At 47.1% G+C, this 12,704-nt stretch overlaps 1 protein-coding gene across 1 annotated transcript in view; it reads right to left on the bottom strand.

Annotated features, from left to right (window-relative positions):
* LOC126474526 (uncharacterized) overlaps positions 1-12,047 on the bottom strand; it is a gene marked incomplete at its 3' end in the record, with an annotated part of 152,876 nt that extends 140,829 nt beyond the window's left edge. Inside the window, exon 1 of the mRNA XM_050101996.1 lies at positions 12,016-12,047. Coding sequence (XP_049957953.1) covers positions 12,016-12,047 — 32 coding nt within the window. The remainder of the gene's footprint in view (positions 1-12,015) is intronic.
* Between the last annotated feature and the right edge of the window lie 657 nt (positions 12,048-12,704).

Below are 12,704 nucleotides of genomic sequence, written 5' to 3'. Positions count from 1 at the left end.
CAGTTGTAACCTCGTGTGGTGGCGCGGAAGTAAGGGGCGCTGCGCGCATAGAGTGTGGTGGACACGGGAGGGCAGTGTGGCTCTCCAGCGCGAAGCAGGCGTGGTCGGTTGTACCGAGTCGCCACGTGATGTATGTCCGTTGTGTGTAACGAGAGGGTCGAGTTGACGAAAGAGCTCCCCGCGTGTTGGTTGTATACAGAATCGCCCCACGAGTAGTGGCTGTTCATTTCGCCTTGGTGGGACATTAACAAGCTTCTTTAAGTCCTCCGTTTCAACACTGGAGTTTAAAAGGAGACACCTAACATGAAGGAGCGCTCACTACCAGTCAACGTTGCAGAGAAGACGTGACAGAGCGTGTTGGGTACGCTGGCGACGCGTGCGCGGTCGGATGTGTGGATCCTGGCCATCGGAGGTCGTGTACTGCCTGTTCGAGCATAATTGCAAGTTAAGTTCGTGGAAGGTTTAATCATTAAGTAATAATTTTGTGTAACCATCGTCTCTTCTGCCTTGTGGCCTCCGGCGACCGGGTTTCCTGTCCCTGGCACCGGTGTAATTACTGATCTTTCCTCCTCCTCTGGCTACTGTTCTATGGGAGGTGTAGTTTTGGCAGTTTAATTGTTTCGCTATTTTGTTGTGGGGTATGAGTAAATTCATGTTTCTTGTTGGTTGATCATGTGGTTGCTCATTCAGGACTGTGTGGTGTAATGTTTCCTTGCACGACGTTAGCTCTAATTCTGTCAGCAAGTTAAGCCATCTTATAATAAGTTTTCGCTGGCTAAAAGTCGGTGCAGTGACCAGCCTGAGAGTGGCAATTGTGTTTACGGGCGTATTTAAATTGGTCAGTATTCTGTCTAGCCGGAGCATCCCTGAGTGGGTGATTTGTGGCCGCCTTAAATGGTTCCGTCATATCTGTTATGTTCTAATGATATTCCAGGACACTTTTGTTTCCTCCAAGTTTGTAAATTCCTTTTATTGCCATTAATCGTGTGTTGGTAGCTTCACTACCTCATCGTACTTTATTAACAAAGTTTTGTATTTACTTTAGTAGCCTGTTTACTAATGTCCTTTAAATTTTTTTAAATTGTTGTATTGCTATAAATTACTTTGATTGGCGTTAGCGGCGTGTTTTAAAAGGTAGTTTATTGCCGTACTGCTAGCTTCTGTGTTTTTTAAAAAAAAATTTATTAAACTGTTGGTATTGCTATAAATTACTTGATTGCCGTTAGCGGCATGTTCTAAAAGGTTGTTTATTGCCGTACTGCTAGCTTTTGTGTTTTTTTTTAATTTTAAATTGTTGTATTGCTATAAATTACTTGATTGCCGTTAGTGGCGTGCTTAAAAGGCTGTTTATTGCCGTACTGCTAGTTTCTGTAAGATACGAATAAGACATTTGTGAAAATCTCATTTGACAGTAAGCTACTAGAAATTTGGCCCCGTTTCCCAACTTGTGGTTGGCTTGTAGTAACCGTAACCACTGTGTGTGTCACATACGTACGACAAAGGTAATAGCGAAGAAACAATGGGTAGCAGAAGAAATACTTCAGCTGATCGATGAAAGAAGGAAGTACAAAAACGTGCAGGGAAATTCAGGAATACAGAAATACAAGTCGCTTAGGAATGCGATAAACAGGAGGTGCAGGAAAGCTAAGGCGAAATGACTATATGAAAAACGTGAAAAAATCGAAAAAGAAATGATTGTCAGAAGGACTAACTCAGCATATAGGAATGTCAAATTAATCTCCCATGAAATTAAAAGGAAGGGGGTAACATTAAGAGTGCAACGGAATTTGACTGTTAAATGCAGAGGAGAGAGCGAGTAGGTGGAAAGAGTACAGTGAAGGCCTCTTTCTGGGGGAGACTTGTCTCATGTGGTAGGAGAGACGGGAGACCATATACAAACAGCAAAAGAAGTTTTGCATCAGCTCGGTTCCGAGAGTTGCGGAACCTGTACAGATAATTGGAATAGAGACCAACATAAACATCATTTCCATCCTTTTTATTGCTAATGGAGCCACACATTGCATGTTGTACCACCATACAGCGAGACCTTCGGAGGTGGTGATCCAGATTGCTGTACACACCGGTATCTCTAATATTGAATGGCACATCCTCTTGCATTGGTGCTTGTCTGTATTCGTCGTGGCGTACTATCCACAAGTTCACTGTCACTATCCAACAAGGCACTGTTGGTCCAGATTGTCCAACTCCTCAACGGCGAGTCGGCGTAGATTCCTCAGAGTAGTTGGTGGGTCACTTCGTCCATAACCAGCCGTTTTCAATCTATCCCAGGCATTTTCGACAGGGTTCATGTCTGGAGAACATGCTGGCCACGCTAGTCGAGCGATGTCGTTATCCTAAAGGAAATCATTAACAGCAGGGAACCTCCACCTTCCTGCCCTCGCTGACCGGGCGGCCTCCAGACACGTCTCCGACGATTGTCTGGTTGAAGGCATATGCGTCACTCTCTTTGGTGAAGAGAACGTGATGCCAATGCTGAGCCGTCCATTCGGCATGTTGTTGGGCCCCTCTGTACCGCACTGCGTGGTGTCGTGGTTGCTAAGGTGGACCTCCCCATGGACGTCGGGAGTGAAGATGCGCATCATGCAGCCTATTGCTTACAGTTTGAGTCGTAATACGACGTCCTGTGGCTGCACGAAGAGCGTTATTCAACATGGTGGCGTTGCTGTCAGCGTTCCTCCGAGCTATAATCCGTAGGTAGTGGTCATCCACTGCAGTAGTATCCCTTGGGCAGCCTGAGCGAGGCATGTCATCGACAGTTCCTATCTCTCAGTATCTCCTCCGTGTCCGAACAACATCGCCGCTTTGGTTCACTCCGAGACGCCTGGCCACTTTCCTTGTTTAGAGCCCTTCCTGGCACAAAGTAACGGTGCGGACGCGGTCGAACCGAGGTATTGACCGTCTAGGCATGGTTGAACTATGAACAACACGAGCCGTGTACCTCCTTCCAGGTGGAATGACTGGAACTGATCGGCTGTCGGACCCCCTCAATCTAATAGACGCTGCTTATACATGGTGGTTTACATCTTTGGGCGAGTTTAGTGACATCTCTGAACAGTCAGAGGGACTGTGTCTGTGATACAATACCCACAGTCAACGTCTATCTTCAGGAGTTCTGGGAACCGAGGTGATGCAAAACATTTTTTGATGTGTGTAGGAAAAATATGGAATCCAGTGCTAGAGTCGGAATTTAAAAGCGTTTTGTAAGATTTAAGATGAAATACGATGTTAGGGATTGATAACATTCCATCAGAATTTTGCGGAAAGTGGCAACAAAACGACTATTCTCGTTGGTGTGTAGAATATATGAGTCTGAGAATGTATCATCTGGCTTACGGAAAAACATCATCCACACAATTCAGAAGGCTGCAAGAGCTGAAAACTGCGAGAGTCATCGCATCATCCGCTTAATAATTACGCATCTAAGTTGCTGACAAGAATAATACACAGAAGAATGGAAACCAGAATTGAAGATGTGTTAGATGACTATCAGCTTGGCTTTTGGAAAGGTATACCAGAGGCACAGTTCTGATGTTGCGGTTGATAATGGAAGCAAGACTGAAGAAAAATCAAGACACTGTCATAGCATCTGTCGACCTGTAACAAGCGTTCCACAAGGTCAAATAGTGCAAAATGTTCGAAATTCTGAGGAAAATAGGGGTAAGCTATAGAGAGGGACGGCTAATATACAACATGTACAAGAGCCTAGAGGAAATACACTCCTGGAAATTGAAATAAGAACACCGTGAATTCATTGTCCCAGGAAGGGGAAACTTTATTGACACATTCCTGGGGTCAGATACATCACATGATCACACTGACAGAACCACAGGCACATAGACACAGGCAACAGAGCATGCACAATGTCGGCACTAGTACAGTGTATATCCACCTTTCGCAGCAATGCAGGCTGCTATTCTCCCATGGAGACGATCGTAGAGATGCTGGATGTAGTCCTGTGGAACGGCTTGCCATGCCATTTCCACCTGGCGCCTCAGTTGGACCAGCGTTCGTGCTGGACGTGCAGACCGCGTGAGACGACGCTTCATCCAGTCCCAAACATGCTCAATGGGGGACAGATCCGGAGATCTTGCTGGCCAGGGTAGTTGACTTACACCTTCTAGAGCACGTTGGGTGGCACGGGATACATGCGGACGTGCATTGTCCTGTTGGAACAGCAAGTTCCCTTGCCGGTCTAGGAATGGTAGAACGATGGGTTCGATGACGGTTTGGATGTACCGTGCACTATTCAGTGTCCCCTCGACGATCACCAGTGGTGTACGGCCAGTGTAGGAGATCGCTCCCCACACCATGATGCCGGGTGTTGGCCCTGTGTGCCTCGGTCGTATGCAGTCCTGATTGTGGCGCTCACCTGCACGGCGCCAAACACGCATACGACCATCATTGGCACCAAGGCAGAAGCGACTCTCATCGCTGAAGACGACACGTCTCCATTCGTCCCTCCATTCACGCCTGTCGCGACACCACTGGAAGCGGGCTGCACGATGTTGGGGCGTGAGCGGAAGACGGCCTAACGGTGTGCGGGACCGTAGCCCAGCTTCATGGAGACGGTTGCGAATGGTCCTCGCCGATACCCCAGGAGCAACAGTGTCCCTAATTTGCTGGGAAGTGGCGGTGCGGTCCCCTACGGCACTGCGTAGGATCCTACGGTCTTGGCGTGCATCCGTGCGTCGCTGCGGTCCGGTCCCAGGTCGACGGGCACGTGCACCTTCCGCTGACCACTGGCGACAACATCGATGTACTGTGGAGACCTCACGCCCCACGTGTTGAGCAATTCGGCGGTACGTCCACCCGGCCTCCCGCATGCCCACTATACGCCCTCGCTCAAAGTCCGTCAACTGCACATACGGTTCACGTCCACGCTGTCGCGGCATGCTACCAGTGTTAAAGACTGCGATGGAGCTCCGTATGCCACGGCAAACTGGCTGACACTGACGGCGGCGGTGCACAAATGCTGCGCAGATAGCGCCATTCGACGGCCAACAACGCGGTTCCTGGTGTGTCCGCTGTGCCGTGCGTGTGATCATTGCTTGTACAGCCCTCTCGCAGTGTCCGGAGCAAGTATGGTGGGTCATACACACCGGTGTCAATGTGTTCTTTTTTCCATTTCCAGGAGTGTAATACGAGCAGAAGACCAAGAACGAAGTGTCTGGATTAAAAAGAGTATAAGACAGGAATATAGTCTTTTGCCCCCGCTGTTCAGTCGAAGAAGCAATGACGAAAATGAGAGAAAGGTTCGAGATTGGAATCAAATTTCAAGGACAAAGGATATCAATGATAAGATGCGCTGATGCCATTGCTAACCTCTTTGAAGGTGAAAAAGAATTACAGCATCTGCTGAGTGGAAGGACAATCTATTGAGTACTGAATATGGATTGAGTGTTAACTGAAGAAAGACGAAAGTAATGAAAAATAGCAAAAATGAGAAGAGCGAGGAACTTAACTTTAGGATCGACAGTCCTAAAGTTGGTGAAGCTAAGGAATTCTACTACCTATGCAGCAAAATAACCCATGACGTACGGAGCAAGGAGGACATCAAAAGCAGACTAGCGCTGGCAAAAGGGTATTTTTGGTCAAAAGAATACCCTTAGGCTCTAATTTCAGGAAGAAATTTCTAAGAATGTACGGCTCGAGCTCAGCTCCGTATGGTACTGAAACCTGGACTGTGGGAAAACTGGAACAGAAGAGAATCGAAGCATTTGATATGTGGTGCTACAGCCGAATGTTGAAAGTTGGATGGACTGATAAGATAAGGAATGAGAAGGTTCTGTGCATTATCGGAGAGGAAAGGAATATGTGGAAGATACTGACAAGAAGGGGGAACACGATGATAGGAATCCAGTTAAGGCATCGGGGAATAACTTCCACGGTTCTAGAGGGAGTTAAAGAGGGTAAAAACTGTAGAGGAAGACAGACATTGGAATACATCAGCAAATAATTGAGGAGTTAGGCTGCAAGTGCTGCTCTGAGATGAAGTTGGCACTGGAGAGGAATTCGTGGCGGTTCGCACAAACCAGTAAGAAGATTGACGGAAAAAAAGAAATAAGATGGGTAGTTATTACAGTAACTACTACTTCTAAGTAACTGGGTATTTCCAACAGTTATTTTTGCCATCTCTACACTAGATGGCTGGTTGAATGTCGATGAAGCAGTACAGTTGCGCGATTGGATCTAAAACGTTCCTGATGACGCAATCCTGTTTCTCGAACAAAAAACGTAATTGTTGACTTATGAGGAGAAAACGATAAAAAATATGCTACATGCTAAACTGAATTTTTTCATGCTGTATCACTGGAAAACATGCTAAGTTTAGCAATAAAAACGCTAAATAGGTAGCGCTGTTCATCCCCGGATCCCAGTTGCCATCGCTGCACCCGGCGCTATAGGCTGCAGCTCTCATTAGTGCCGCGAGATGTCACTGTAAAGGCCATTTGCACGTGGAACAGATGACAGTGGTGCGATATGAAAGTGATGCCCTGGGTACCTGCATTCCGTAAAATACTGCTCTCATAACAGTCAACATTCCTGTGTCCGTCCTGAATTTCGTTTGGAAGCTCGATGTTCTTGAAAGACACCCTGGGATATAGCAAGAATAGCTTTCGGGATCTCCCATCTTAGAGTCTTTAGTGAATTTGAAATATTTCTGTAATTTGGTGGCAATTAGTTGCATTACTTCTTACCTTTGCCGTAAATGTAACAGAGACTGTTAACAAAAGTAATACACTACTGGAAATTGAAATAAGAACACCGTGAATTCATTGTCCCAGGAAGGGGAAACTTTATTGACACATTCCTGGGGTCAGATACATCACATGATCACACTGACAGAACCACAGGCACATAGACACAGGCAACAGAGCATGCACAATGTCGGCACTAGAACAGTGTATATCCACCTTTCGCAGCAATGCAGGCTGCTATTCTCCCATGGAGACGATCGTAGAGATGCTGGATGTAGTCCTGTGGAACGGCTTGCCATGCCATTTCCACCTGGCGCCTCAGTTGGACCAGCGTTCGTGCTGGACGTGCAGACCGCGTGAGACGACGCTTCATCCAGTCCCAAACATGCTCAATGGGGGACAGATCCGGAGATCTTGCTGGCCAGGGTAGTTGACTTACACCTTCTAGAGCACGTTGGGTGGCACGGGATACATGCGGACGTGCATTGTCCTGTTGGAACAGCAAGTTCCCTTGCCGGTCTAGGAATGGTAGAACGATGGGTTCGATGACGGTTTGGATGTACCGTGCACTATTCAGTGTCCCCTCGACGATCACCAGTGGTGTACGGCCAGTGTAGGAGATCGCTCCCCACACCATGATGCCGGGTGTTGGCCCTGTGTGCCTCGGTCGTATGCAGTCCTGATTGTGGCGCTCACCTGCACGGCGCCAAACACGCATACGACCATCATTGGCACCAAGGCAGAAGCGACTCTCATCGCTGAAGACGACACGTCTCCATTCGTCCCTCCATTCACGCCTGTCGCGACACCACTGGAAGCGGGCTGCACGATGTTGGGGCGTGAGCGGAAGACGGCCTAACGGTGTGCGGGACCGTAGCCCAGCTTCATGGAGACGGTTGCGAATGGTCCTCGCCGATACCCCAGGAGCAACAGTGTCCCTAATTTGCTGGGAAGTGGCGGTGCGGTCCCCTACGGCACTGCGTAGGATCCTACGGTCTTGGCGTGCATCCGTGCGTCGCTGCGGTCCGGTCCCAGGTCGACGGGCACGTGCACCTTCCGCTGACCACTGGCGACAACATCGATGTACTGTGGAGACCTCACGCCCCACGTGTTGAGCAATTCGGCGGTACGTCCACCCGGCCTCCCGCATGCCCACTATACGCCCTCGCTCAAAGTCCGTCAACTGCACATACGGTTCACGTCCACGCTGTCGCGGCATGCTACCAGTGTTAAAGACTGCGATGGAGCTCCGTATGCCACGGCAAACTGGCTGACACTGACGGCGGCGGTGCACAAATGCTGCGCAGCTAGCGCCATTCGACGGCCAACACAGCGGTTCCTGGTGTGTCCACTGTGCCGTGCGTGTGATCATTGCTTGTACAGCCCTCTCGCAGTGTCCGGAGCAAGTATGGTGGGTCTGACACACCGGTGTCAATGTGTTCTTTTTTCCATTTCCAGGAGTGTATGTAGCTTATGAAATCCTGGCCTTGGCGATCAGTAAAGACATGAGTCGAAACTTCGTAAATCTTCTACGTCACTTGTGCTATGGCATAGATGAAATCGGATCGTCTTTCTTCGTTACATGGTACAGATAACATTCCCGCCCTCTTAGGAATTGCCAATTCCACTGCATATCCGGCGCGAACGTCAAGATAACATTCCCGCCCTCTTAGGAATTGCCAATTCCACTGCATATCCGGCGCGAACGTCAAGATTCCTGCAGTAGTTCGTGAGATTAGTCTTCATATACAGGCAGAAAAAGGCGGCGAAGGACCTTATAACCTGTGTGGAAGGACAATACATGACTGGAGGGCCGTCGCGAGGATGTATCGGCTGTAGCGATCGCTATAGAACTCGCGCTAGAAGCGGCCTAGCACTTGCAGCGATCTCGTGCCGTACTTGTGAACAGCGGTGCTACACACAGCAAGTACAATTTCATGAATGCAGAGAAATAGTACAAACGAAGATTTACTTGCTCTGTGGTGATAAGCAAGTTGTCTCTGGTCTGATCATTGATGCAGTACTACATCCACGGGCAGGCGGAGGGACATGAGCACACGCAGTACGCCAGCCTATTGTTGGACGAAATCTGGCAACGCTGGAACCAGCAAAGCGCCGCGCTACCGTCAGCTAAAAATGAGCAGGTCGCTTCGGGTGTTTCTGTAAGATCGCTGCTCTCTTCGGCTTTGTTCCTCCTCATCCAACCCGAAGCGATTGTTGGCGAAGGCGAGGGCACGCCAATCGCAGGCGAAACATTCGTACACATCGTTGTGCGCAGAGTTTTTGGTTCTGTGAACATCAACATCAAAGACGTGAGTTTTCTTTATTCATTGTTTTCTGATGTATGAACCGACAACTTTAAAACGTCCAGGGAGTCATTCTGGAAATTTTAATGTCATTTTTTCTTTTTGATTAAGGTAACAGATTATGCATCATGGCAAGCCGTGATAGAGACAGAGGGGCGAATATTCGAAGGTGGAGCCCAAAAAAAACTGTAAAAGAAAATTACGGGAAGCCTCCCAACAATCACAGAAACTTGCCTTAGAAAGGTGGCCCAACATCGAAAGCAGAGTCGATCAGCGCAAGTACGGTGAAAGGAGAGAGGAAGAAACTACAGAACGAGAAGTTTCCAGTAAGGGCGACGGTCAACCTACTTCTTCTAATGATAAATCTGAGCCAGTAGTTGTGTTTTCATCATCTGAAACTGAAAGATAATAGTCGAATATATAAGAAGTTCCTTCATCACTCAAATTCCCAAGAAACGAATACACTCGGCACTTTTCCAAACATTTTTGACACTATAAATTATCAAATGGCGAAATTAGTTCAAGAACCTGGCCTCTTTACTCTGAATCTAAAGATGTTGCCTACTGCTTCTGTTGCTGAATCTTCAAGTTAAATCCACACCCCATGTGACAAGTAAACTCTGCAGACCTGAAGGATTTAACTCATGGATTCGTTGTACTGATACTCTTCGAAAACATGAATGCTCGGAAGAACATATTTCGTCTTTCACAAAATGGGTGGAATTAAAACGAAGGCCAAAAAAGAACTGTACCATTGACAACATGAGCGCAGCACGAATAAGGAAAGAAACACTGGTGAGATGCCAGAATGAGATTTTCAGTCTGCAGTGGAGTGTGCGCTGATATGAAACTTCCTGGCAGATTAAAACTGTGTGCCGGGCCGAGACTCGAACTCGGGACCTTTGCCTTTTGCGGGCAAGTGCTCTACCAACTGAACTACCCAAGCACGACTCACCGCTCTGTCCTCACAGCTTTACTTCTGCCAGTGCCTCGTCTCCTACCTTCCACACTTTACAGAAGCTCTCCTGCGGTTTCACTGGTGTGATGTTTTATCAAGAATAGTGGAATTTTTAGCACAAACGCATTCAGCGTTTCGAGATTCTTCGTCAATAGTTTACCAACGCGACAATGGAAACTTCCTGAAGCTGATAGAAATGATCGTATCTTTCTATGCAGCGATCAAGGAATACTTAGGTCATACTTATGAAGAGGAGACTTGTTATCACTATCATGGACTGCAAATTCAAAACTGACTGAAATTTTAGGTAGGTCGTAACTATATTCTTATTCATGGGTCCCATAACGAAATAATACGTGTGAAGTAAGGCGGGGGTGGGAGTGGGGATCAATATAAAGACTGCATTTAAAAAATTACATGATTGAATAAAAAAATCGCTTTACCCGTTGTACACACACTAATTTTTATGCATTTTCAGTATATATTGGGAGTGTCTACTCGCCCGTTAAGCTCAGTTTAAGACACGTAGGCACGATTGTGCTCAAGTTCCCTGGCGTTCAAGTACTCCACATGAACGCGTGTTAGTCGACGGGTGGCTAGTACTGGTGAATAGCCTCACTCTCAGATATTTATTTTGCAGTTCTTTCTTTTTTTGACCTTTGGTGTCTGATTCACCACACTGATATTTCATGTGAGCGAGGATTTGTAGCCCGCATCTCGTGGTCGTGCGGTAGCGTTCTCGCTTCCCACGCCCGGGTTTCCGTGTTCGATTCCCGGCGGGGTCAGGGATTTTCTCTACCTCGTGATGGCTGGGTGTTGTGTGCTGTCCTTAGGTTAGTTAGGTTTAAGTAGTTCTAAGTTCTAGGGGACTTATGACCACAGCAGTTGAGTCCCATAGTGCTCAGAGCCATTTGAACCATTTTTGAGGATTTGTATTATCGGTGGTTAATATTTAGCGCTGGCACCCATGATTGCTCGCTGCACTCACGATTTCCTGTTTTACCGTCATCTTTGTTTTCATGTGCCACTTGAGGCAATGCCCTCCTCAACTTTTGTGTATCGTTTTTAAAGTGAATTTAAAGATTTTTTGTTTTTAGTGGTAACGTTAAGATGTGCCGTAGTATAAATGCAGCTAAATACACACTGGGAAATAATATTAAAATGATGGTAAAAGATTATTCATTGCTGATAGACACAGACCATCCGTACCGAGCAAAGCGGCGCAGTGGTTGGCACACTTGGCGCGCATTCGGGAGCATGACGCTTCCCAAATCCGTGTCCAGCCATTCAGATTTAGGTTTTCTGTGATTTCCGCAAATCGTTGTGGGCAAATGTCGGGATGGTTTCTTTGAAAGGGCAAGGCTGTTTCCTTCCCCATCCTTGACACAGTTCGAGCTTGTGCTCCGTCTGTAACGACCTCGTTGTCGAGGGGACGTGAAACCAAATCTTCCTTCCTTCCTGCAACCGCATCCGTTTGCAGCGGCGCTCACTCGTCAGCTGCTCTGTTGACATCCGCTCATTCAAACGATGCACTGTGTTCATAATGACATGCGCTTGGATCGCTCAAGAATGTTCACAGGCTTGGATTGGACAGCCTGTACTGTTCAAAAGACCGCATTATTTTCCCCTAGTACTGCCTTCATCAGCATTCTTAAAAGTTAACGTAAAATTCTTAACAGTCTTAAAAACGCTCTTTTTTACAGGTATGGCAACTAAGGGAAGGATTCTAGACGACATTCGAGCTGCAAAATATTACGCCGCCATCCTCGATTGCGCCCTGGACATTAGTCATCAGGAGCAAACGAGTTTATCTGTTACGTCCAGATGTCAGATGTTCCAATTCCAACCGTATTCGAAGAATGCATTCCGTTTTTAGTACACAACTGGAGAAGGACTGACGAATTTAAACATGATGGATAGTCGAGACCAAGGATATGCCAACAGAGCCAGTATGAAAGGAAAATACGAAGGAGTACAGGCTCAAGTTTTGCAGATCAACAATCGGATAGTGTTTACGCCTTGTGTTACTCACAGCTTGAAATTGGTCCTTGGAGGCAATGACATTTTTCGGCATAATACACTCTCTATATGCTGCATCTATAGATAGATGGAATATTCTCATTGAAATCTGTTCTGAACTAACCGTAAAGACACATACACATGTTAGATGGGAGTCTCGTGTTGAGGGCGTCAAACCTGTCAGATAACAGATGGGGAAAGTTTGTGAAACACTCTAAGAGGTTGCCGAAACAAGAAAGGATTCTTCTGTCCGGTCTGAAGCACTGACTTCAGCAAATCATTCCCTCAACTCCTTCCAACTCGTTTTGACTCTTACCATATGGCAAAACACCTTAAATGCCATCAATGAGGCCAAAAACTTCTTCAAGCTGAAAAAGTCCAAGTAGATTGACTGACTTCCTCATAAACTACAGGGCTGTAAGGTCCACATCTGCTATGTAAACAGCAAAAGAACTGATGGCAAATTTAGAATGGGACGCAAAGTTTTCAACTCGTCGCCAAAAGAAGCGAGTTATCTGCAACACGGGGAATTAGCTGATGCACACACATCTAACCTCGTCTCAGAAGTAAAACTGTCACGGTTTACAATTCCTCTGACAGTGGAAATGGAAATGAGCGTTTGGCGTCATTAGCCGGGAGGCCCCTTAGGCGCAGGTCCGGCCGCCTTGGTGCAGGTCTTACTACATTCGACGCCACATTGGG

Source organism: Schistocerca serialis, chromosome 4 (genome assembly GCF_023864345.2).
Source record: "Schistocerca serialis cubense isolate TAMUIC-IGC-003099 chromosome 4, iqSchSeri2.2, whole genome shotgun sequence".
Taxonomy (NCBI): Eukaryota; Metazoa; Arthropoda; class Insecta; order Orthoptera; family Acrididae; genus Schistocerca; species Schistocerca serialis.
The sequence above is the reverse complement of the archived record's forward strand: the minus strand, read 5'-3'. Positions and strand labels throughout refer to the sequence as shown.